This window comes from Pan paniscus, chromosome 1, assembly GCF_029289425.2.
Source record: "Pan paniscus chromosome 1, NHGRI_mPanPan1-v2.0_pri, whole genome shotgun sequence".
In the NCBI taxonomy this organism is placed as follows: domain Eukaryota; kingdom Metazoa; phylum Chordata; class Mammalia; order Primates; family Hominidae; genus Pan; species Pan paniscus.
In genome coordinates this window covers 105,416,136-105,438,296 of record NC_073249.2, presented here as the reverse complement: position 1 = coordinate 105,438,296, position 22,161 = coordinate 105,416,136, and the positions used below count along the sequence as shown (strand labels likewise).

The 22,161-nt window shown below is 37.7% G+C and overlaps 1 protein-coding gene across 1 annotated transcript; it reads right to left on the bottom strand.

Moving 5' to 3' along the window:
* Window positions 1-10,551: 10,551 nt before the first annotated feature.
* LOC117978933 (peptidyl-prolyl cis-trans isomerase A-like 4A) lies at window positions 10,552-21,535 on the bottom strand. Its single transcript, XM_055102447.2, has one exon. It carries the CDS (start codon window positions 17,423-17,425, stop codon window positions 16,931-16,933), a length of 495 nt encoding a protein of 164 aa, XP_054958422.1. The 5' UTR covers window positions 17,426-21,535; the 3' UTR covers window positions 10,552-16,930.
* Between the last annotated feature and the right edge of the window lie 626 nt (window positions 21,536-22,161).

Here is a 22,161-nt window from a genome sequence, read left to right as displayed (position 1 = left end):
AGAAGTTTTTAACCATGAGGCAGTAAAACAGAGTAATACAAAAATACAAACTCACTGGTTTATCTCCGCTTTATATTGTTATCCAAATTGTGTTTCTGGTGAAAAAGGGATAAGTTGAGTTGACCTACATAACAAAGGCTAAAGCTTTTTACCAATATTTGTGGAGGAGGTTTTTTAAGATTTTTTTTTTTTTTTACTTTATCAGTTTCCAAACAGTTTCTTTTTTTCTCCTATTATCAGCCCCAGGTGCTTGTTTTTGAGGGGCCTCTGAGTCCCTTGAGAGCCCCCTCAAAGGAGGGTAGGATAGGGGTCCTGAAGTTCAGCAGAAAAGAAACGGGTCTGGCAAGAGTGGACAGAGAAATAGTCAGCAGAGACTTGAGAAGAGGGGTTTCAGGTTACAGAGCTCCCATGGGAGAAGCAGGATCCAATAGAGAGAAGAGAAAGAGCAGAGTGGTTTTATAGAGAGCCAGGAAGAACAATTTGTAGCCCAGGGAATCAGGGAATAACCCCTCACTCAGAAAAAGAGAGCCAGAAAGAAGAGACTTCTAGTCTAGGGACTCAGAGAATAGACCACTCAGAACAAGGAGCCCACACGAAGACCTTCCTGCCCAGAGGATTGCTTTCAAAAGAAGCCTGGGGCTCTACCCCAGCTTCAGAGAGGATATTCATCCCTTCAGATTCAAAATCTGTCCTTAGCCATCAACGGGCTTTTGTCTGGAGCAATAGCTCAAGAATCTGATTCACCAATGGATCCCTAATCAGTCAGAAATGACAACAAAGACTTCAAAGGCATGCATTTAGGGTCCTGAGTGAGAGGCCCAGGATCCAGTGATGAATCTGTCCTAGTTGAGTTTCAACACCATAATTGTTAAAGAAAAAATTATTCAGTGATACTTCAAATGCACAGTAAAGAAGACTTTATTCAGGACCATCACCATAGATATAGGAACCACTGCAACACAGTCTTGGAGCTGGGGAGAGAGATGGGCTTAACTCTGAATACAGCATGGGGAAGTGGGAATTTACAGCCCAGGAGCAATGCAGGGGTCAGTGAATGGAAAATCACTAAGAGGAAACATCAGGAGTAAGGGAGATTCTGGCTAAACCGACCTAAAAGAATTCTTGCTGAAGACTGGCCAGGGTGGTCAGACATCACCTGCAGAATGGTGAAGAATGAAGAACCTGATCAGATATTGAGAATGAGGGGTTCTTTGGTAAACTTGGCAGTGTTCTTTGCTAATGCTGGATTTTGCGAGGAAGTGCACAGTTTAGCCTAGCTGAAGATTTAGAAGCCTGACTAAAGTTGGCCAAGCAAAGAATCTTTGTTATCAACATATTCCATCAAACTTCACATCCCTGCCTTAAATGATCAAACCATCCGCACTCCTGTATGCTACTGTTCTCCATGAAAAGTTACTTCTTCTTTGCCTTAACCAAAATCCAGCCATTCTAGAAAGACACCAGAAGGCTTTCTGCAGCATCTAAAATTTCCCCACATTCTAGGCCCAAATCCTTTTCCTTTCCCTGTTGCTTTTAGATCCACATTGTGTAACCCTCATCTAGAAACCTCAGTTTCTTGGAGTCATTTTTTTTTTTTTTGGGATGGAGTTTCCGCTCTTGTTGCCCAGGCTGGAGTGCAGTGGCACAATCTCAGTTCACTGCAACCTCCGTCTCCCAGGTTCAAGCGATTCTCCTGCCTCTGCCCCTTGAGTAGCTGGGATTACAGGTGCCTGCCACCATGCCTGGCTAATTTTTTGTATTTTTAGTAGAGACAGGGTTTCATCCTTTTGGCCAGGCTGGTCCCGAACTCCTGATCTCAGATGATCCACCTGCCTCAGCCTCCCAAAGTGCTGGGATTATAGGCGTGAGCCACTGAGCCAGGCCATTCTGTCTTTTTATATAATGTAACTTGTACTTTTATGTAGTAAGTTATCACAATGGTGTCAGACACTCTGAGGAAGAGTATTTTACTGTATCATTCCCATTACCCAATCAGGAAGTCTTAACAGGCAGATTTTAACAAAAATATAAGACACAACTGTGCCCTAGCTTTTCTCACATACTTCCTACCTCACACTTCACACAATTTCTTTTTCTCAGCACCCACTCTTAAGTAATAATTTATTTCCCCTGAATATTATTTACCTTCTGTGGGCTACCTTACATATCATCTGAAAGCATGATCAAAACAGTTATATTTGTGAATAATTTTATTTTGGTTTATTTCTTAGCAGAAGGAGGAGTTAATAGTAACATTTGTAGGCCGGGCACGGTGGCTCACGCCTGTAATCCCAACACTTTGGGAGGCCGAGGCTTGCGGATCATGAGGTCAGGAGATCGAGACCATCCTGGCTAACACGGTGAAACTCTGTCTCTACTAAAATACAAAAAAATTAGCCGGGCATGGTGGCGGGCACCTGTAGTCCCAGCTACTCGGGAGGCTGAGGCAAGAGAATGGCGTGAACCCAGGAGGTGGAGCTTGCAGTGAGCCGAGATCGCGCCACTGGGCTCCAGCCTGGGAGACAGAGCGAGACTCCATCTCAAAAAAAAAAAAAAGTAACATTTGTAATTTCCCAGAGATTGCCAAGGAAAACATTCTCCTGGCTGAATTTATGTAGAGTTCATCATCTAAGCATAAAATATTTTATAAAGGAATGGGCCAATCAAATAACTGCTATGCGGTTGACACCATAAACCAAGTTAGCTTAGTACCACTCTAAATAGTTGCTGGGAATATAATGATTTTCAAAGACATGATCTCTAGAAATAAATAACTAAAAGAGAAGCACGGTGTCATGCATTTATGCATACACATAAGCAGGGACTAGAGATCAAGAATAGAAATAAAAGGGGTTTTTAAACTTGGGGTGCTAAGGTTGCAATGATTTATTTGGAGAGAAAACAGAAGCCCTTCTTTAGTAAATGCAAAGCACCATGTGTTTAATGAAGATACATGACCTAAGCTTTGAAGATCGTTTAACTAATTCAATAACCTTACCAAGTATCCATTACTACATCTCAACAATCAAATTTACAGTGACATCTTTGAGTTAAATCTCTCCATAGATGTCTGGAAACAGCTTAATTCTGTTAACTGCTGCCCATTGAATTATGCTTTATTTGGTCATAGAATTTCATGTCATCTGTTATTCTCCCTCACAACTTGGGAGATGTTATTCCTGTATTGTCTGTTCTCGTTGATGAAGAGAAGTCTGTGATAAAGTAATTGTCCTTCCTTTGCAGGTAATCTGCCTTCCATCTCTGGTTGATTTGAAAATATTGTATTAGTCTTTAGTATCTTGCATTTTACTGTGGTATGTCTACATATGGATTTATACTTACTGAGTTTGCTCAGAGCTTGGAGTATTTCCTCAGTCTTAAAGGCCCTAGTTGTGAAAATGTTACTACAGAAAAGCTTTCTTTTTTTAACTTAAAATCCTTTTTATTGGGAAATAAATGTAAGATTATAGATAAGTTTGAAAATAAAAGAATTGTTAGAACAAAAAATACTCATATGCCTGTTACCCTAATTTGTCTATTATTATTTTATTAAATTTAGGTTACCATTTGCTCTCTCTCTCTCTCTCTCTCTCTCAATATATATCCCAATTTTCAGTCTTCAGATCTAAATCTTTCAGCAACCCGGACTATCATGGCCCCAGTGTAATGCTTGGCTTTGTACCTCATGAGGGAAGAAATTTTTTTTTTTTAATCTTAAGTTCTAGGGTACGTGTGCACCACATGCAGGTTTGTTACGTAGGTATACATGTGCCATGTTGGTTTGCTGTACCCATCAACTTGTCATTTACATTAGGTATTTCTCCTAATGCTATCTGTCCCCCAGCCCCCCACCCCCTGACAGGCCCCAGTGTGTGATGTTCCCCACCCTGTGTCCATGCATTCTCATTGTTCAACTCCCATCTGTGAGTGAGAACATGCGGTGTTTGGTTTTCTGTCCTTGTGATAGTTTGCTGAGAATGATGGTTTCCAGCTTCATCCATGTCCTTGCAAAGGACATGAACTTATCCTTTTTTATGGCTTCATAGTATTCCATGGCACATATGTGCCACATTTTTTTAATCCAGTCTATCATTGATGGACATTTGGGTTGGTTCCAAGTCTTTGCTATTGTGAATAGCACCACAATTAACATACGTGTGCATGTATACATCTTTATAGTAGCATGATGTATAATCCTTCAGGTATACACCCAGTAATGGGATCGCTGGGTCAAATGGTATTTCTATTTCTAGATCCTTGAGGAATCGCCACACTGCTTCCCACAATGGTTGAACTAATTTACGCTCCCACCAGCAGTGTAAAAGCATTCCTATTTCTCCACATCCTCTCCAGTATCTGTTGTTTCCTGACTTTTTAATGATCATCATTCTACTGGCATGCGATGGTATCTCATTGTGGTTTTGATTTGCATTTCTCTGATGACCAGCGATGATGAGCATTTTTAATGTGTCTGTTGGCTGCATAAATGTCTTCTTTTGAGAAGTGTCTGTTCATATTCTTTGCCCACTTTTTGATGGGGTTGTTTTTTTCTTGTAAATTTGTTGAAGTTCTCTGTAGATTCTGGATATTAGCCCTTCGTTAGACAGGTATATTGCAAAACTTTTCTCCTATTTTTTAGATTGCCTGTTCACTCTGATGAGAGTTTCTTTTGCTGTGCAGAAGCTCTTTAGTTTAATTAGATCGCATTTGTCTATTTTAGCTTTTGTTGCCATTGCTTTTGGTGTTCTGGTCATGAAGTCTTTGCCCATGACTATGTCTTGAATGGTATTGCCTAGGTTTTCTTCTAGGGTTTTTTATGGTGTTAGGTCTTTCATTTAAGTCTTTAATCCATCTTGAGTTAATTTTTGTGTATGGTGTAAGGAAGGGATCCAGTTTCAGCTTTCTACATATGGCTAGCCAGTTTTCCCAGCACCGTTTATTAAATAGGGGATCCTTTGAGGGAAGAAAATTATTTCTAATATTTTAATCCAGCTATGTATGTAAAAAGAAGTCTTTTTCATATTTTATCTATTATTTCTGTATGATTGGAGTATGAGTCAAAACATCTCAATATAAATAAAAAGTTACATTTCAGTAATTTTTTTTTCTAAAATTACAAAACACTAGTGGTCAAAAACACTACTATTTCCAATTCTCTTTACTTTGTTAACATTACTTTTTGTACTTATGAGAGAAGAGTTTGCAATCCAAAAAGAGCAGGAAGGAAGAGAGATTAGAGATTTTTTCTCCCGCTTGCTCTATACATATGAGATATTTATATATCTATATATCAACAGTTGACCTTTGAATAACACTGGTTTAAACTGTGTGAGTCCACTTACAGGTGGATTTTTTCAGCCAAATACAGATTGAAAATATAGTATTTGTGGGACGTGAAACCCACATATGTGGAGGGCCAACTTTTCATATGCGAGCTCTGCAAGGTTGACTGTGGGACCTGAGTATGTGCAGACTTCGGTATATGCAGGGCTCCTGAATCCAATACCCCACTAATACTGAGGGATGACTGTATATGTCTCTATCTACCTACTCTATCATATATATATATATACACATATATATATATACACACACAAAAATATGTGTATATATATATGTATGTGTGTGTGTATATATATATATATATATATATATATATACTTCCTATATTACTTTGCTAGGGTTGTTATAACAATTACTGCAGACTGGATGAGTTAAACAACAGAAATTTATTTTCTCACAGTTCTGGAGGCTAGAAGTGTGAGGTCAAGGCATCAGATGTGTTAATTTTATTCTGAAATTTCTCTCCTTGGCTTTTAGATAGTCATTTTCTCATCTTGTCTTCTCATGGACTTTTTTCTGTGCACATGTTTGTCTGTACCTAAATTTCCTCTTCAAATAAGGACACCAGTGATATTGGATTAGGACCCAGACATGTGACCTCATTTTACATTAGTTACCTCTTAAAAGTCTCTATCTCCAAATATAGCCACCTTCTGATATACTGGGATGGCAGGGGGCAGGGTACAGCATATTAATTTGGGGAAAGGACACAATTCAGCCTATAACATATGCAATATATTCTTCTCTGATCTATATTATATAACTTTTATATATAATACATATATAATTTAATATACATTTTAACCCCTTGATTAATTTTGTCACTGCAGAGAAAACAAGAATTAAAGAAAAGCTTCAGGTGATACTGTTTTTGAATGAGTAAGAATTGAGCCTGCCCTTAACACAAGAATGAAGTAGAAATAAACTGACTTAGGGAACAGCATAAAAAAGTTCTCTTATGAGTCAAGATTTCAGTGTGATGTCATCATTTTTTCCAGGGATTAAATGTTAGAATATATTGCATGCCCATATTGAGGTGGAATCATAAACTTATTTCAGACTTATTATAATGGCTCATTTTCTTATGCCTTCACCATTGAACTTGTACTTAGCTGGGGATTGAGCTGAAAGTTTGCCTTTTCTGTATCTAGCATAGTTGCACCAAATCTGACCTTAATCCCAAATTTTCCTCTCTGTAATATCTTGTTTCCAAATGAGGCTCACATTGAATTTTCTCTTGTTAGAAATATAACTGGCAAGACCAATCAAAACCATTCATTCCATTCAGTTGCCTGTGAACAAGCTTGATTTGCTTTGTTATTAATACAGCTTCTTGTGGGTTAAGTAGAAAGCTCTTTTGTAAATATCCCTCAGTTTAAGTATATATAGTTTACATTTCCAGGTAAACTGTAAATTCTCTGAGAAAGGCCCAGCATGGTGGTTCAAGCCTATAATCCCAGCTCTTTGGGAGTCTGAGATGGGTGGATCACTGGAGGTCAGGAGTTTGAGACCAGCCTGGCCAATGTGGTGAAACCCCATCTCTACCAAAAATACAAAAATTAGCCAGGCATGGTGGTGCACGCCTGTAATCTCAGCTACTCAGGAGGCCAAGGCAAGTGATTAAACCCAGGAGGTGGAGGTTGCAGTGAGCTGAGATCGCACCACTGCACTCCAGCCTGGGTGACAAGCTGGACTCTGTCTCAAAAAAAAAAAAAAAAAAAATTCTGTGAAAAGATCTGTGATTTCCATTCTCCTTTATAATAATTGTTAAGCACTCACAATTAGATGGTTATAACAACTATCAAAGAAAAACAATTATTTTAATAAATATTTTTCATCATTTTCTCCTTTCTAAGCCCTATGCTATGCACTAAAAACTGCAGAGAAAATCAACACATTCTCTACCTCACAGCAGATTTCTTGGAGAGAGATAGGGGTGGGGAGGGGAATAAGGGTTGCTAAATGTTGTCAACTTTGTAATACAACTCTCAAAGGGAGATAGTTATTAGGGAGGCAAAGTGCTCAGGCTCAGATTTCAGGTTGCCTAGATTTGAATTCTGTCTTCACTGCTTCTTTTATGATTTGCCCAAATTACTTAAGCTCTTTAAACCACAGTTTCCTCATCCTTAAGATAGGGATAATAAATAGAACTTATCTCATAAAATTACTGTGAGGATTATAAGTGATTATGAAGTTGATTAAATTTCCCCAGTGCTTCATACAAAGAAAGGACTCAAAGGATATGCTAGTTCATAGTAGGGGCATAGAAGACGATATCCCTTCTCTCCTGGGATATAGGGTATACATAACTGTCCACTATAAAATTGAAGATAGGCTAGAGAAAAGCTAAAAATGAAGAATCTAATAACTCTTTAGCCAAGAGAAAATGAAACATGAGGGAAAGGGAGAAGTTCCAAATGAGGTCCACATTTGTCATGGGCCACTGAATGGTGGTGCCATTCAGGCAGAGGAAACCCAGAAGGAGGAGTCATTCTGTAGTTAGAGGGCACTTAATGAGATAATATTAGAGATAACTGAGGTTGAGTTGTTGGTACGTATCTGGGTGCAAAGTCTCCATAGGTCCGGAATTTTGAATAGTTTTCTGGAGTCATCTGGTTATTGTTAAAGCCAAGAGAATTGGTGAGATCACAGAATACAATAATGATCAATAAGAGGGAAGGGAAGAGAGCCAAGAATGGGACACTGGGAAGCATACACATTTAATTAAGGTTTGGTAAGGTGAAAAGTGTCAGCAGAGAATGTAAAGGTGAAATAATGAGAGAAAAAGGAGGACATCAAGGAGAAAGTCGTGTTTTGAAAAAAACAAAAAGGACACATTTTCAAGAAAGACATTGTCAATAGTTTAAATGTCACAAAATAGTAGAGTATAATGCAATTTTAAAAAATCTATTGCTTTTGTTAATTAAATAACTAGTAACCTCGGCTGCAGCAGTTTCAGTAGAGTGAGGAGAGTTGACACCAAACTGCACCAGTGGAGTGAAAATAAGTGGGAAGAAAGAGTGAGGAAGTGGAGGACAGTCTTTTTTTTTTTTAATAAAATATTTTCCCAAACTGTCTTTTCTGGAACTTCCAACATGTCTGCTTAAGAGCTTGTCTAAGTTGAATTCATTCGAACTTCTTGAACCTAATTAGTTTCTTTTTGCTGGTTTTTTTTTTTTTGAGATGGAGCCTTGCTCTATCACCCAGGCTGGAGTTCAATGGTGCAATTTCGGCTCACTGCAACCTCCTCCTCCTGGGTTCAAGCAGTTCTCCTGCCGCAGCCCAATTAGTTTTAAAGACGCTGCATATATTGGTAGGGAAAACCTAGAACACAAAGTCAAACTTCCAATTATCTCCCTTCAGTGCTCAAATCAAGAGTTCATTTGTTGCAAGGAATGGGGATCTGGACTCCAGGGAAAAGAATAGAGTTTTAGGAGGAAAGTTCTCCTAAAACTCAATGGAAGGAGGGTTCTTTGAGATACCAAGGATTTGCAGGACTTTATTTACAATGAAATGTTAGTTTCAGACAGCCCAGGAGGAATAGGTCTATTAAAGGAAAGCAAGAGTAGTTGGCGTAAGGAAACAATTTGCATTGGAGCCTGAGAGTGAGTATAGTAATGACCACATGAGAGACCCATTTGACTCAAGTACTTCAAAGCATTGCCAGTGTTAGTCTTTGCTCCATAATCAAGTGGGGAAAAAGTGAAATGTCTTTGAAGAGCATTTCCTGTAGGTGGCCTTTGAGGAGGTCCTGAAAATTCCAAACCTACAAGTATTAATGGCAAAGAATAAAAATTTGTTTATGTAAAATACTTTTAAAAATCTTTCTAAATAGCAAGACATTATATATTATCATTGTTAAAAGATAAACGAATTGAGAAATATCATTAGAATTATATGCAGCAGATAAAATGGTCACTTTTTTTTTTGAGACGGAGTCTCGCTCTGTCGCCAGGCTGGAGCACAGTGGTATGATCTTGGCTCATTACAACCTCCAACTCCCTGGTTCAAGTGATTCTTCTGCCTCAGCCTCCCGAGTAGCTGGGATTACAGGCACGTGCCACCACCCCAGCCAATTTTTGTATTTTTAGCAGAGACGGGGTTTCACCATGTTGGGCAGGATGGTCTTGATCTCCTGACCTTGTGATCCACCCGCCTTGGCCTCCCAAAGTGTTGGGATTACAGGCATGAGCCACTGTGCCCAGCCAAAAGGTCACTTTTTAAACTTAAAAATTATTAAGAAAACAGTGAAAACTTAATGTTTAAAAGAGTAGAAGATAGGGAAAATTATTACACAGAAAAAGATAAACAACAGAGAAAGATAAATAAATTGCCAGTGAATATGTAAAAAGTTGCTCAGCACCAGTGGTAGTTCAAATCCAAATAGCACTGAGTTAGCATTTGTTAACTAATAAATTGGCAAAAATTATATTTTGATAAAACCCAGTGTTGTTGACATCCCAAGAAAAAGGGCTATGCTCACACAGCCTTGGAGCATGTGCACATTGATGATTTTTTTGGCATAAAAATTAGTGGTTTCTATTAAAATCAGCAGTGTAATTCACAATCGCTAAGACATGGAATCAACCTAGGTGCCCATCAACTGTGGATTGGATAAAGAAAATATGGTACATATATGTCATGGAATACTTTGCAGCCATAAAAAAGAATAAAATCATGTCCTTTACAGCAACATGGATGCAACTCGATGCCATTATGCTAAGCGAATTAACACAGGAATAGAAAACCAAATACCACATATTCTCACTTATAAGCAGGAGCTAAACATTGAGTACATGTGGACACAAAGATGGGAACAATAGAAACTGGGGACTACTTGAGGGTAGAAGGAGGGAGGGGGTAAAGGTTGAGAAACAACTACTATGCCTAGTACCTGAGTGATCGGATCAATCATGCAGCAAACCTCAGCATTACACAACATACCCATGTAACAAAACTGCACATGTACCCACTGTATCTAAAATCAAAAGTTGAAATTATAAAAAATAAAAAAATAAAATCAACAATGTGTATTTCTCTCACACAGCCATCACTATGATGTATTTGGAACAATATATGCATAAGGATGTTCATTGCAGTGTTGTCTGAAAGGGCAAAGTGAAAACAATCTGAATAACCATCAATATGACACAGAGTAAGTAATTATTGGTACGTCTGTACAATGCCTCATGCAGTCACCACTGACAGCATGGGAAAGAGAGACATCTATTATGAAAAGACCACTAAGACATATGATTACATGATAAGTGCAAGGTTCATGAATAAATAGTATGTATACTAGTATAGCATACTTCTTTCTAAGAAAGAAACCATAACACATACAAGAATGGACATGAAATTATTAACAATAGCTAACTTTGGTGATAAGACTGTAGGTTGTAAAAAGCCAGACTTTCATTTCTCATTTTAAACCCAATGAATTATTTAAATCTAACCCTACTGCATTCATTATCTTTATAATAAAATAAATATGTATAACAATGAAACATAGTTTTTAAGTATTTGGGACATAAATTAAACATTAATAGATTACACCTCTTAAACTTGGTACTTTAGTATCCCATTTCTCTGTGAGAATTCTGAAAGCTTCATCTTCCACAGTTTAGGTAATTCTTTGATGTCTTATTTTGTTATTTTCTTGCCCTGAGATTAGCAATGTCAGATCTCCAAACTGCTAACTCTTCTCTTTGGCAGATCAAATGCTTCTTCTTAAAAAAATTAATTTTTTAAAATGTATTTCATAGGATTTTTGTTCTCTCTCTCCCTCTTTTTGTGCATATGTGTGTGTGTCTGATTAGTCTTTATTATCTTAAAATGGTTAGTCCTGATAGACCTGTTTCTTCAAAATTTCTCTCAGTTCTTTGGCAGTTTGCTCTTAGCTTATAATTAAAGATCAATTTCTGACTTGTCTTGTTCTAGAAAACCTCAATGGAAATTACAGCAAGCTGAATAGGATATTAATTAAAAACATAAACCTGGTGAAACCCGAACATAGAGGCTCTAGTTCAAAGATGCTTCCAATAGTTGACATGGCCATTCATTCCTTAAAACCAGCTATTTTTCTTTTGAATTACATTACCTTTAATTCTGTAAATTGGATGTTATATAGTACCATGAAAACTGCTGTGAGTAATTATAATACTCATTGCTGAGTGATGTGACTTCTTTCTCAAGGCTATTTCTGAGGGAAATTATACAATTAGATCTTTAGGTATTGTGACTTGTTTTGGAAATCATGGTGGCCCTCCAGGGAGCTAATGAATCTTTAATTATTTAGAGGTTCACATGAGACCCCTTACAGATATAAGCACATTAGCTCTGTAGCTAAGGGAACATTTAAAAACAGTAACATGAAATGTGTCAGACATAGAGGAAAGATGAAGAAGCAAGTAGAAGCTAATGCAAACAGAGGAACTGCCAGCTCTCTGTGGCACTCTAGCTCTCTCTGTCAGTATTTGGTTGGCAATGTAGACATAGTGGATGAGTGCAATTACATATGTTAGGCTCATTCTGAAATGCAGGAGCATTTTAGATTTTCATGTAGAAGCCTGACAAGCAAACTACATCTAGGATATACTTTGATAACTTTGAGTTGAGAGCCAAATTTTTTGAAGGTAAACCATCTCCCTGTTTTAAAGTAGTGTTTAAAATTATAAAAATATTAATACATCTGTAATATAAAATATTTAGATATAAATACTACAAGTGCAAATGAATTTTTTTTTCTACTTCTGCATTCAACTTTTCTCTTCTCCCTTTAGGGAAAACACTTTTGTGTAAAGGCCTCCAAAATATATGTAGAGGCGTATGTATGTTAAAAACATGTATACATATAATGCATAACCAAACAAATGAAATATCCTAAACATATGGACCTGAAAATTGCTTATAATAAATTTGAACTGAACATATAGGCATAAATGTGGTTCAGAAGTGTCCAGTTGAAGCAACTTCACTTTGTTAGGTCAACAAAAGTTGGGGACACCAAGATCTACTCCTCTGATTTTGTTCTAGCATTATCTTAATGGAAATGTTTACTGAAATGGAAATACATGTAGTGGACATCGTGGTGGTGTCTCAAGCATTCAGTGTTCCCTGCTCTCACACACTCCTAACCAAATAATGAATTTCTCAGCTTCACAATGTTTAAGTGACATGAGTCCCATGCCCAATTCTTGGTCATTGTAATTGGTGCATGAAGGAACGTGTGCCTTCTGCTAATCAAATCAGAATGAAGTACAACTTTTTCATTCCATGATTGAAGGGGGAAATGCCTTCTTTCCAAATGCAGCAGAGGAAGCACGAGGTACTAGGATTGGAAGTTGTCTACTCATGACATGATATTTTAAGCCATAGAATAAAACTGAGACCTAATGTCTTAGTCCTTTCAGGTCGCTATACCAGAATATCACAGCCTGGATGGTTTATGAACAACATAAATTTATTTCTTACAGTTCTAGAGGCCAGGAAGTCCAAGATCAAGGTGTCAACAGATTCGGGGTCTAATGAGGATTTGTTTCCTGGTTCACAGACAGCTGTCTTTTTGCTGTGTCCTCACATGGTGGAAGGGGCAAGGAAGTTCTCTAAGGTCTCTTTTATAAGGGCACTAATCCCATTCATGAGGGCTCTGTCCTCATGACCTAATCACCCCCCGAAGACCCACTGCCAAATATCATCACACTAGGGATTAGATTTAAACATACAAATTTTGGGGGGATACAAACATTCAGTCTATATCACTTAAGGTAGAGTGAAGAAACAGGGAGGACAAGAAGCATTTATTTTGTGTCATTATTAAACTTCTGTATTAAACTATCTTGAGCCTATACTATTGTTCGAAATCTCTTTATTATACAAGCCATTTTGAATTTTGATTGTTTGCAACCAAAATTAACCTAATAAATTAAAATGTACTATGATGTTAGATCATAATTTGTCTGTACTAGTAGTATTTGCTAGAGTGTTTAGGGGAATACTTGCTTGTTAACTTTTTAGTAAATATAACACTCCATGTTCAAATACATTTGGAAAATACTGAGCATTTCACACTTTTAGAGACTCAAAACAGGCAGCACATTTTAAAAAAATAAAAATAAAACCAAATAGCATTGCATTTGGAGAATGGTATAAAAAAAGAGAATTTGATAAACTGGAGTTATCAGAACTCAGTGGATACTATGTGTTAGACATTATTATAAGCCATTAAACATTTTACAAGCTTGATACCTGAGTTAAAAATTAATAACCCAAAGACACATTGGAAGAGAAAAGTTGACATATTTTTATTATATTAATGACCTAAAAATATCATAGCAACTAACCTCATTATAGTCAACAAGTGAATGAACGTAAATAATATTAAATAACTATTAGAAAATCTCTCTGATTAAGCATAGAAATAAATAGGCAGTGCTTTTGACCAATAAATGGAGGACTTACAATATTTTCCAATACGAAACAAAAAGATTCTAAATGTAAAGGTTTTAGGCCCAAAATATGTTAGTCAATTCATGACAGCAGAAATTCAGCAGGTCATATTTTTGGGGTAATGTAAATGACAATAGAAATCATGGACTAAAGTGTAACAAATAAGTAATATCTAGGCAGGTGGAAATTTTAAGATCTTTTAAATTAACTTCTGGACTATAGCAAAAATTCAAACTAAAATTCATCAGGGAGTCAGGGAAGGTCAAATGAAGAAGCATGGGGATTGAGGCAAAAACCCTGAATTATACCAATATTATCTTTTTTTTTTTCTTCTTTTTTTTGAGACAGGATCTTGCTCTGTTACCCAGGCTGAAGTGCAGTGGTGCAATCATAGTTCACTGCAACTGCGACCTTCTAGGCTTAAGGGATCCTTCCACCTCAGCCTCTTGAGTATCTTGGACTACAGACCCTCATCACCACAACACCCGTCTAATTTATTTATTTTTTGTAAAGATGAGGTCTCATTTTGTTGCTCAGGCTGACAAGTATTATCTTAATGTTATAGAAAAAAAGTAATTCTGGCCATATATAGGTATTATTCTTTGCAGTGGAATATCATTTCAGAAATTTGTGCCAAACATAAAATTAGTTTTCTAGTAGTAAAAAGTAATTAAACTCTTTAAATTATTATTACCCCTAGTATACTGGGGAATGGGTGTGTGATCCAAATGAAAAAACTTGGGATGTCTAATGAGATGCTGTTTTCTGTCGCAGAAAATCTATGTAAAATGTTTTTTCTCACGTGTACACTGTTGATATTTGAGACAGCACATGTTAACACTTCAAGAAGTAAAATAAATGTGTTGATTATATCCACAGTTTTCATATTTATTAACTATATATTTCATTTTTAATGTAATGCCTATTGAAAAACCTGTAAATAGTTGTTTCTTAAAATTGACAAATACTGCCTAAGATTTTTCTGTATATTTTCATATTTCAATTTTCCTGTGAGGTTAGAATGAACACGTTTAGCTAAGACATTTGGGCCTCCAAATCCTAAACCTCTCAGAATGTTAGTTTATTATTTGGTTTTTACCTAAATTATTTTCTGCTTATTCAAGAACCTTAGGTCTATCCAGTTACGTTTTTATTTTTTTTTTTAATTTTTTATTTTGAAACAAAGTCTCGCTGTGTTGCCAAAGCTGGAGTGCATTGGCATGATCTCGGCTCACTGCAACCTCTGCCTCCCAGGTTCAAGTGATTCTCCTGCCTCAACCTCCCGAGTAGCTGGGATTACAGGGGCATACCACCACACCCAGCTAATTTTTGCATTTTTAGTAGAGATGGGGTTTCACCATGCTGGCCAGGCTGGTCTCAAACTCCTGACTTCAGGTGATCTGCCCACCTCAGGATCCCAAAGTGCTGGGATTATAGGCGTGAGCCACCATGCCTGGCTGTATCCGGTTACATTTTTAAGACCAGCCAGGCTTAATATATATTTGGTCTTTAGCTCAATTCAATTTGTTGCATTTTGTCCATTGTACTTCATGTGACACAGAATATATCTTAATTTAAAAAGATATACGTTTGTTGAGCTATCTGTTACATTTGTATATCTTGGAATTTTAAAAAATATAAACCACAGAAGCCAATTATGGCTAACATTAACAATAAATAGGTTTATCACAGAAATAGTGGAGAACTTGTAGAACTGTTGAGAAGGCTAGAAAGCCAGATCAAAGCTAGGCAGCCAGGAAATGTACCCCAAACCATGCTGTAGAACTCATCCAGGGAGGAAACCACTGTCACCACCAGTAAGAAGTAACACCGAAGATGCAGAGAGCAACAATTGCAGCAATTGCTCAATCCTAGGCTAACTGCAAAGCCACCAGCACCACTCCCACTTGTTCGCTTTGCAACAGATAGCTGCAAAGGAGGCTGAGAAAGCAAGCATTTGGCATTTTAGCTTCTAAAGCAGGAGGTGGTTTCTTGTTTTCGTCAAAGCTGAGAGGCTGAGGAATTCCTCAAACACAGAAACAAACATCAAATAATAAATATTCGTGCTTTAACTTGCTCAATATCAATATAAACTTTCCCTTTTGAAAGTAAACACGAAAGACCCAAGCTTCCTTCTAACAGAGTGCAACTATTTCTCTAATAATTGAACATGTACCTACAATCTCTTGAAAAATGAAACAATAAAAAATTCTCAATCACAGCATGTACTCTAAGTCTAAGAATTCTGGGTTATGTCCATTCCTCTACGAAGTTCTTCACTATACTCTCTTGACATTCTGCCATATATCATTTAAAAATTAAGTTAATCACCCTCAATAAGCCCTGTTTTAAAAAGAGGGATAAATGGAGAGGAAAGAAGGAAACTTGTTAAGATACATAAGTATGCACAGGACAATACAAGAGAAACAATGTGTTTGGATGTCAAGGCTCTCCTTTCTGCAAGTGGCCAGCAGGTCACTATTGGCATCTATGGCCATGTGCCCTCAGCTAACACCTCTGCTAGTCAGGGTTTTGCCTTGTGAGATGACCAAATATTCATTCCTGACAGAGAAATGTCCTTGATAATCTTTTTCTGTGAGCGTGCCAAGGTCATTGTTAATTTCTTTCATTTAACAAAATAATAGACTTTATTTTTTGAGCAGTTTTAGCTTTATGGAAAGATCGAGCAGAAAGTACAGAGTTCTCACATACTGTCACCTTTATCCTACCCCCAGTTTACATTAGGGTTCACTCTTTGTGTGGTACAGGTCTAGGAGTTTTGCAAAACGCATAATGTCATGTACCCATCATTACATTATTACCAACGTATTTTCAATCCCCTAAAAATCGCCTGTTTCAGAACTATTTATCTCCCTACCCATCCCCAAACTCCTGGCAACCACTGAGCTTTTTTGTTGTTGTTGTTGTTACTTAGTTTTTATTTCATAATCATAAACTTAACTCAACTCTGCAATCCAGCTAGGCATGGAAGGGAACAAGGAAAACATGGAACCCAAAGGGAACTGCAGCAAGAGCACAAAGATTCTAGGATATTGCAAGCAAATGTGGTGGAGGGGTGCTCTCCTGAGCTACAGAAGGAATGGGTCTGGTGGTGAAAATAAAACACAGGTCAAACTCATTAGAATTGTCCACAGTCAGCAATGGTGATCTTCTTGCTGGTCTTGCTATTCCTGTACCCAAAGTGCTCCATGGCTTCCACAATATTCACATGTTCTTTCACCTTGCCAAAGGCCACATGCTTGCCATCCAACCACTCAGTCTTGGCAGCGCAGATGAAAAACTGGGAACCATTTGTGTTGGGTCCAGCATTTGCCACGGACAAGATGCCAGAACCTGTATGCTTTCGGATGAGGTTCTCATCATCAAATTTCTCCCCATAGATGGACTTGTCACCGGTGCCTTTATGGCGTGTGAAGTCACCACCTTGACACATAAACCCTGGAATAATTCTGTGAAAGCAGGAACCCTTATAACGAAATCTTTTCTCTCCAGTGCTCAGAGCACGAAAGTTTTCTGCTGTATTTGGAATCTTGTCTGCAAACAGTTTGATGGAGATGCGGCCCAAGGGCTTGCCGTCAACGGTGATGTCAAAAAAGACGATGGAGTTGACCATGGCTGATAGTACAGGGCTCACAGCGATGGTGGCGTCTGCAAAGATAACCACTGATCTTTTTACTGTCTTTATAGTTTGGCCTTTTCCAGAATGTCGTATAGTTGAAATCACAGTATGTACCCTTTTCAGACTGGCTTCTTTCACTTAGCAAAATGTTTTTGTTTTTTCTGTATCTTTTTGTGGTTTGATAATTTTTTCCTTTTAGCACTGAATAATATTCCACTGTACGAATATACCACAGTTTGCTTATGCAGTCACCTATTGAAGGACATCTTGGTTGCTTCCAAGTTTTGGCAGTCTTCATTAATTTCTTTCTTTTTTTTTTCTTCTTTTTTTTTTTTTTGAGACAGAGTCTTGCTCTGTCACCCAGGCTGGAGTGAAGTGGCACAATCTCAGCTCATTGCAACCTCCGCCTCCCAGGTTCAAGTGATTCTCTTCCTCAGCCTCTGGAGTAGCTGGGATTACAGGTGTGCACCACCACGCCTGGCTAGTCTTCATGAATATTTACAGGACTGTATAGAATTAGGAGCCATCAAAGGGGATCCCTGAATTCTTTCTGTTTTTCTTACAAATACCAGTTTTAAGGTCAAGATTTACTACCCCATGCAACAGTGTAGCCGCATTTTAAATTTTAAATTTTTGACTGTTTGTTTAAAGGTCTCAGGCAACCTAAAAGGCTAGATAGAAGTCTCTCATCCTCTAACAAAGGATGGATTGTAAAATGGAAGACTGCTAAGACTCTCCCTTTGGGTACTAATTCTGCAAAAACCTAGAATCTCAGAGACAAGAGACAAGTATTTGGAGTGGATCATTAGATGTAATGACAAAAGGAGTCACTTCAACATTCATAACAAATATCAAAGATTGTTGTATTTTTTATATGTGAGACACCAGACAAGCTTATACTTAGTTACTAGTTCAGAGGATACACCACCACATCCTCTAGCATGAGTACAACCTTATAAGCCATTGTCTCCAGGTGGCACTGTGATTGAGTCTTTAATAAAATATTCGCCATTCTATAATAATAATAATTTTGGTTAGTGATAGGATAAATGGTGGACCAGGTGAGTCCAATGAATATCTACTCATTTGTTATACAACAAGTTCTTTTAATAGACGGATGTAGAACAGGATATTATGGCAGTATATATAAGGCATTCAATGTACCCATGGAGAGTGGCAATCAGAGAAAAATGATGTCAGGTAAAGCAAATGTAATTCAAGGATAAAGGTAGATTCCATTTACAAAATTCCTTGTTGCCTTTATCATAGAGGAGCTCCAGTAAAATCAACAAGTCTGACAAAAGGTGACTGGTTTATTCACCCAGGATATGTTATTGTGTGCTTAGCCTTGGACTTTGTTGCTTGTGTGTTGGACACCTAATAGTCTTGACAGCTAAATAGGCTTTTGTAAGCGAGAGTGGTAAAGTCCAACATGTTGCTAAACCTATGTGTATTCTCTACTGCTACCACCAATGTTGCTGTTTATTAGCCTTCTGAGCAAGCAGTGTAGTGCCTGGTGAAAGAGATTGTTTCATACCTTCATATCTATTTGATAACCTTCCTGATGATAGTTTGGTGAGCATTCGTATTAAGCACAAATATTCTCACACTCTGGCTCATTTTCTGTGGTTCATCTACGTATTTTTTCCCCAAAACTCATTGCCACCAATCCTTCAGTCTTTGTCTTTCCGAGTCCCTAATTATCTTATCTTTTCTTTTTTTTTTTTTTGAGACAGAGTTTCGCTAAAAAATTTGAAAGTCAGAAAATTATTTCCCAGGTTCTGAAAGATATCAACAAAGATATTTTTAATTGACTATGTATGATTATTGATTTGAGATTTAATATACCATGTCTATGAGAATTCTTTGTAATACTTCTGCAGTGTAATTTGCTACATAATGAAAATTCATTTTTCATAATAAATAGTTTCCAGAAGTCATGTTGTCTTTCTTGCTCCCAGCAAGTAGCTCTATTTCTTGGCCACATTGAGGAATCAAAATCTAATGTAATTCTTCTAAATAGAATAGAGAACACCTAGAGTCGCTGCTCCTATGACAAATCTTTGGATAACAACTCTCATGTGCGTAAGACATTTTCTGATCTCTTCTGTACTTCAACTTGTAAAGAACTTTGGACATTACAGTCAGAAAGTCGGCTATTCCTACAAAGACAAAAGGGGAAGCCTCTAAATTCCCTGAGTAGTGGGGATAATTAGCTTTCATACTCATCTGCTGACCCCTGATTATCAGAAGACATTTTTATCTCTTTGGCATGCCCCATCACCTGCTGTCTGTCTCCAAAAGACCTGTAGATCAGAGCAGGCATTGTAAGGCAGGGACAGTTCCTGAAATTTCCAATTAACTGATGATGGGAAAGCTCAGAAACACAAACTCTGGGGAGTGGCTGCCTGGTACTGCTAATACTCCTGCTGGAAACAGGGGCACCTGGGCTACAAACAAACTTAAGACTTTGGAAGAAGGTGCATTAACTTAATTCTGCCTTTCACATGTGAGCTCCCAATTTCCCTTGTGGCTATGAGCCACAAGGGCCCAAATTCAATGGGAGGGTGGTTCAGGTCTACCATGACAAGCTAGGATGGAGGAGACAGAAGTCAGTTATTGGGAGCCCAGATTCTTGCCCTTTAGAAACATGTGCTGTAGCAGAGAGGAACCCACTACAGCTGGGATCCTGGACTGACACAGGAAGTGGGTAGTCCATCCAGGGTCACCTGATTGATAGCAGGCCCTTCACATCTGCAGCCCCCACCTGTGACACTGTTTTTGATACCATATTCCCCAAATTTAACCCTCAAATCCAAAATAGTAAAACTACTGAGATGTTATTTATGAATACAGTATCTCTGGGTTTCTCAGATGGCTGCTGGGAAACTCCAGAGATCCTCCTCCTAGCTCTTAACATGAAGATATATTAGAAATAAAGGTAATGTTTTGCATTCTCCAGATATTTAATTTGCTCAAAACTATGCTCAATATAGTGGAAGCTGCTGTGTTTTTCAAGGCCATATTCTGAGAAAATAGCAATAAAATCATCTTAAATTAATTAAATGCAATAATTATGTATGATTACTGTGGCTATGTTACAATAATTGTGCACTTCTCAGGTTGGATTGAGGCATATTTACGTTCATGTACAAAGACTGGTGCAATAAATGTCAACCAACTGATTAAAAAAAGTAAACTTATCAGTTGGTGACAAATAATAATATCTACTTTGTGGGGAAAATTAAAGGCCCTGGAGAGGTATCGGGATGCACTAATTGTTCTTCTTGTGTTCTGTCTTTTACGGTAATCACTGATTAAAATTTCATTAGATGAGTATGTATGACACCTCAACAGAGAATGCCACTGTCCCCCATTGTGATGTTGTTTGCTATGGCAAAAAATTAACCAAACTTTACAGTTTTATTATTAGCAACATCTCCTCCCCCTATCCCCGCTGCTTTTTTTTTTTTTTTTTTAGATGGAATCTCGCTCTGTTGCCCAGGCTGGAGTGCAGTGGTATGACCTCAGCTCACTGCAAACTCTACCTCTCGGGTTCAAGCTGTCCTCCTACCTCAGCCTCCCGAGTAGCTATATTCAGGTGCCCGCCACCATGCATGGCTAATTTTTCTATTTTCAGTAGACACAGGGTTTCACCATGTTGGCCAGGCTGGTCTCAAACTCCGGACCTCAAGTGATCTGCCTGCCTCAGCCTCCTAAAGTGTTGGGATTACAGACATGAGCCACTGTGCCCAGCCCTCCTTTCCCTTTAAGCATACCTAAAAGCCTCTCTACAAAGCGCCAATCAGAATTTGAGTCATCTGGAAGAAATATCAAAAGAGCTCCAGTAATAACGGCAGCAGACACTGTTGATACTATTGATACCACAGGAAATTGACTCATGGATATAGGCCTCCAAGAATAGGCTGACCTTGTCTCCACAAACAATATTCCAACTATACGAAGTAAATGAGTCAGGATTTCCAAGACACTCACAATGTAGAAGCGGATGAATTCATGAAAGTAGACTGCTTAACTCAAGACCAGCACGACAAGAGGTTGTTATTTAGGATTAAAGGGCCTCAGTAAGGCAATTTAGTTGAGGTTAGTTTAATTTTCTACTTTAATGAACATGAGAGAAACCCATTTTCTTTCTTCTTAATCTACCTTTAATCTCCAATTAAATTTACAAATTATTAAATTTGTAAAAACTAAATAAAACACTCTGAATTCTTAGTGTTGAGGAAAAAAATACCTTGCAGAAATTCTTAATATAAAAACAAAGCTAATAAGTTGCCAAGAAAAACATACAAATAATTATTTTGTAAAGAATTGTGACATACAATATTTGGTTTTGTCTATTAACATACTCTTAATTAGCAATATTGGTTAAATCTTGCACAAAGTTTCTTTAATAAAAACATTTACCTTTTGTGACTATGTAGTTATTTGTATTGGTTCAATAAGAATTTGTCCTCCTTCTACCTGAATATATTACTAATTAGAAATTTTTTTTTTTTTTTTTGAGATGGAGTCTTGCTCTGTTGCCCAGGCTGGAGTGCAATGGCGTGATCTCAACTCACTGCAACCTCTCAATCTTGGGCTCAAGCACTTCTCCCACCTCAGCCTCCCAGGTAGCTGGGATTACAGGCACCCACCATCATGCTAGGCTAATATTTGTATTTTTATAGAGACGGGGTTTCACCATGTTGGCCAGGCTGGTCTTAAAC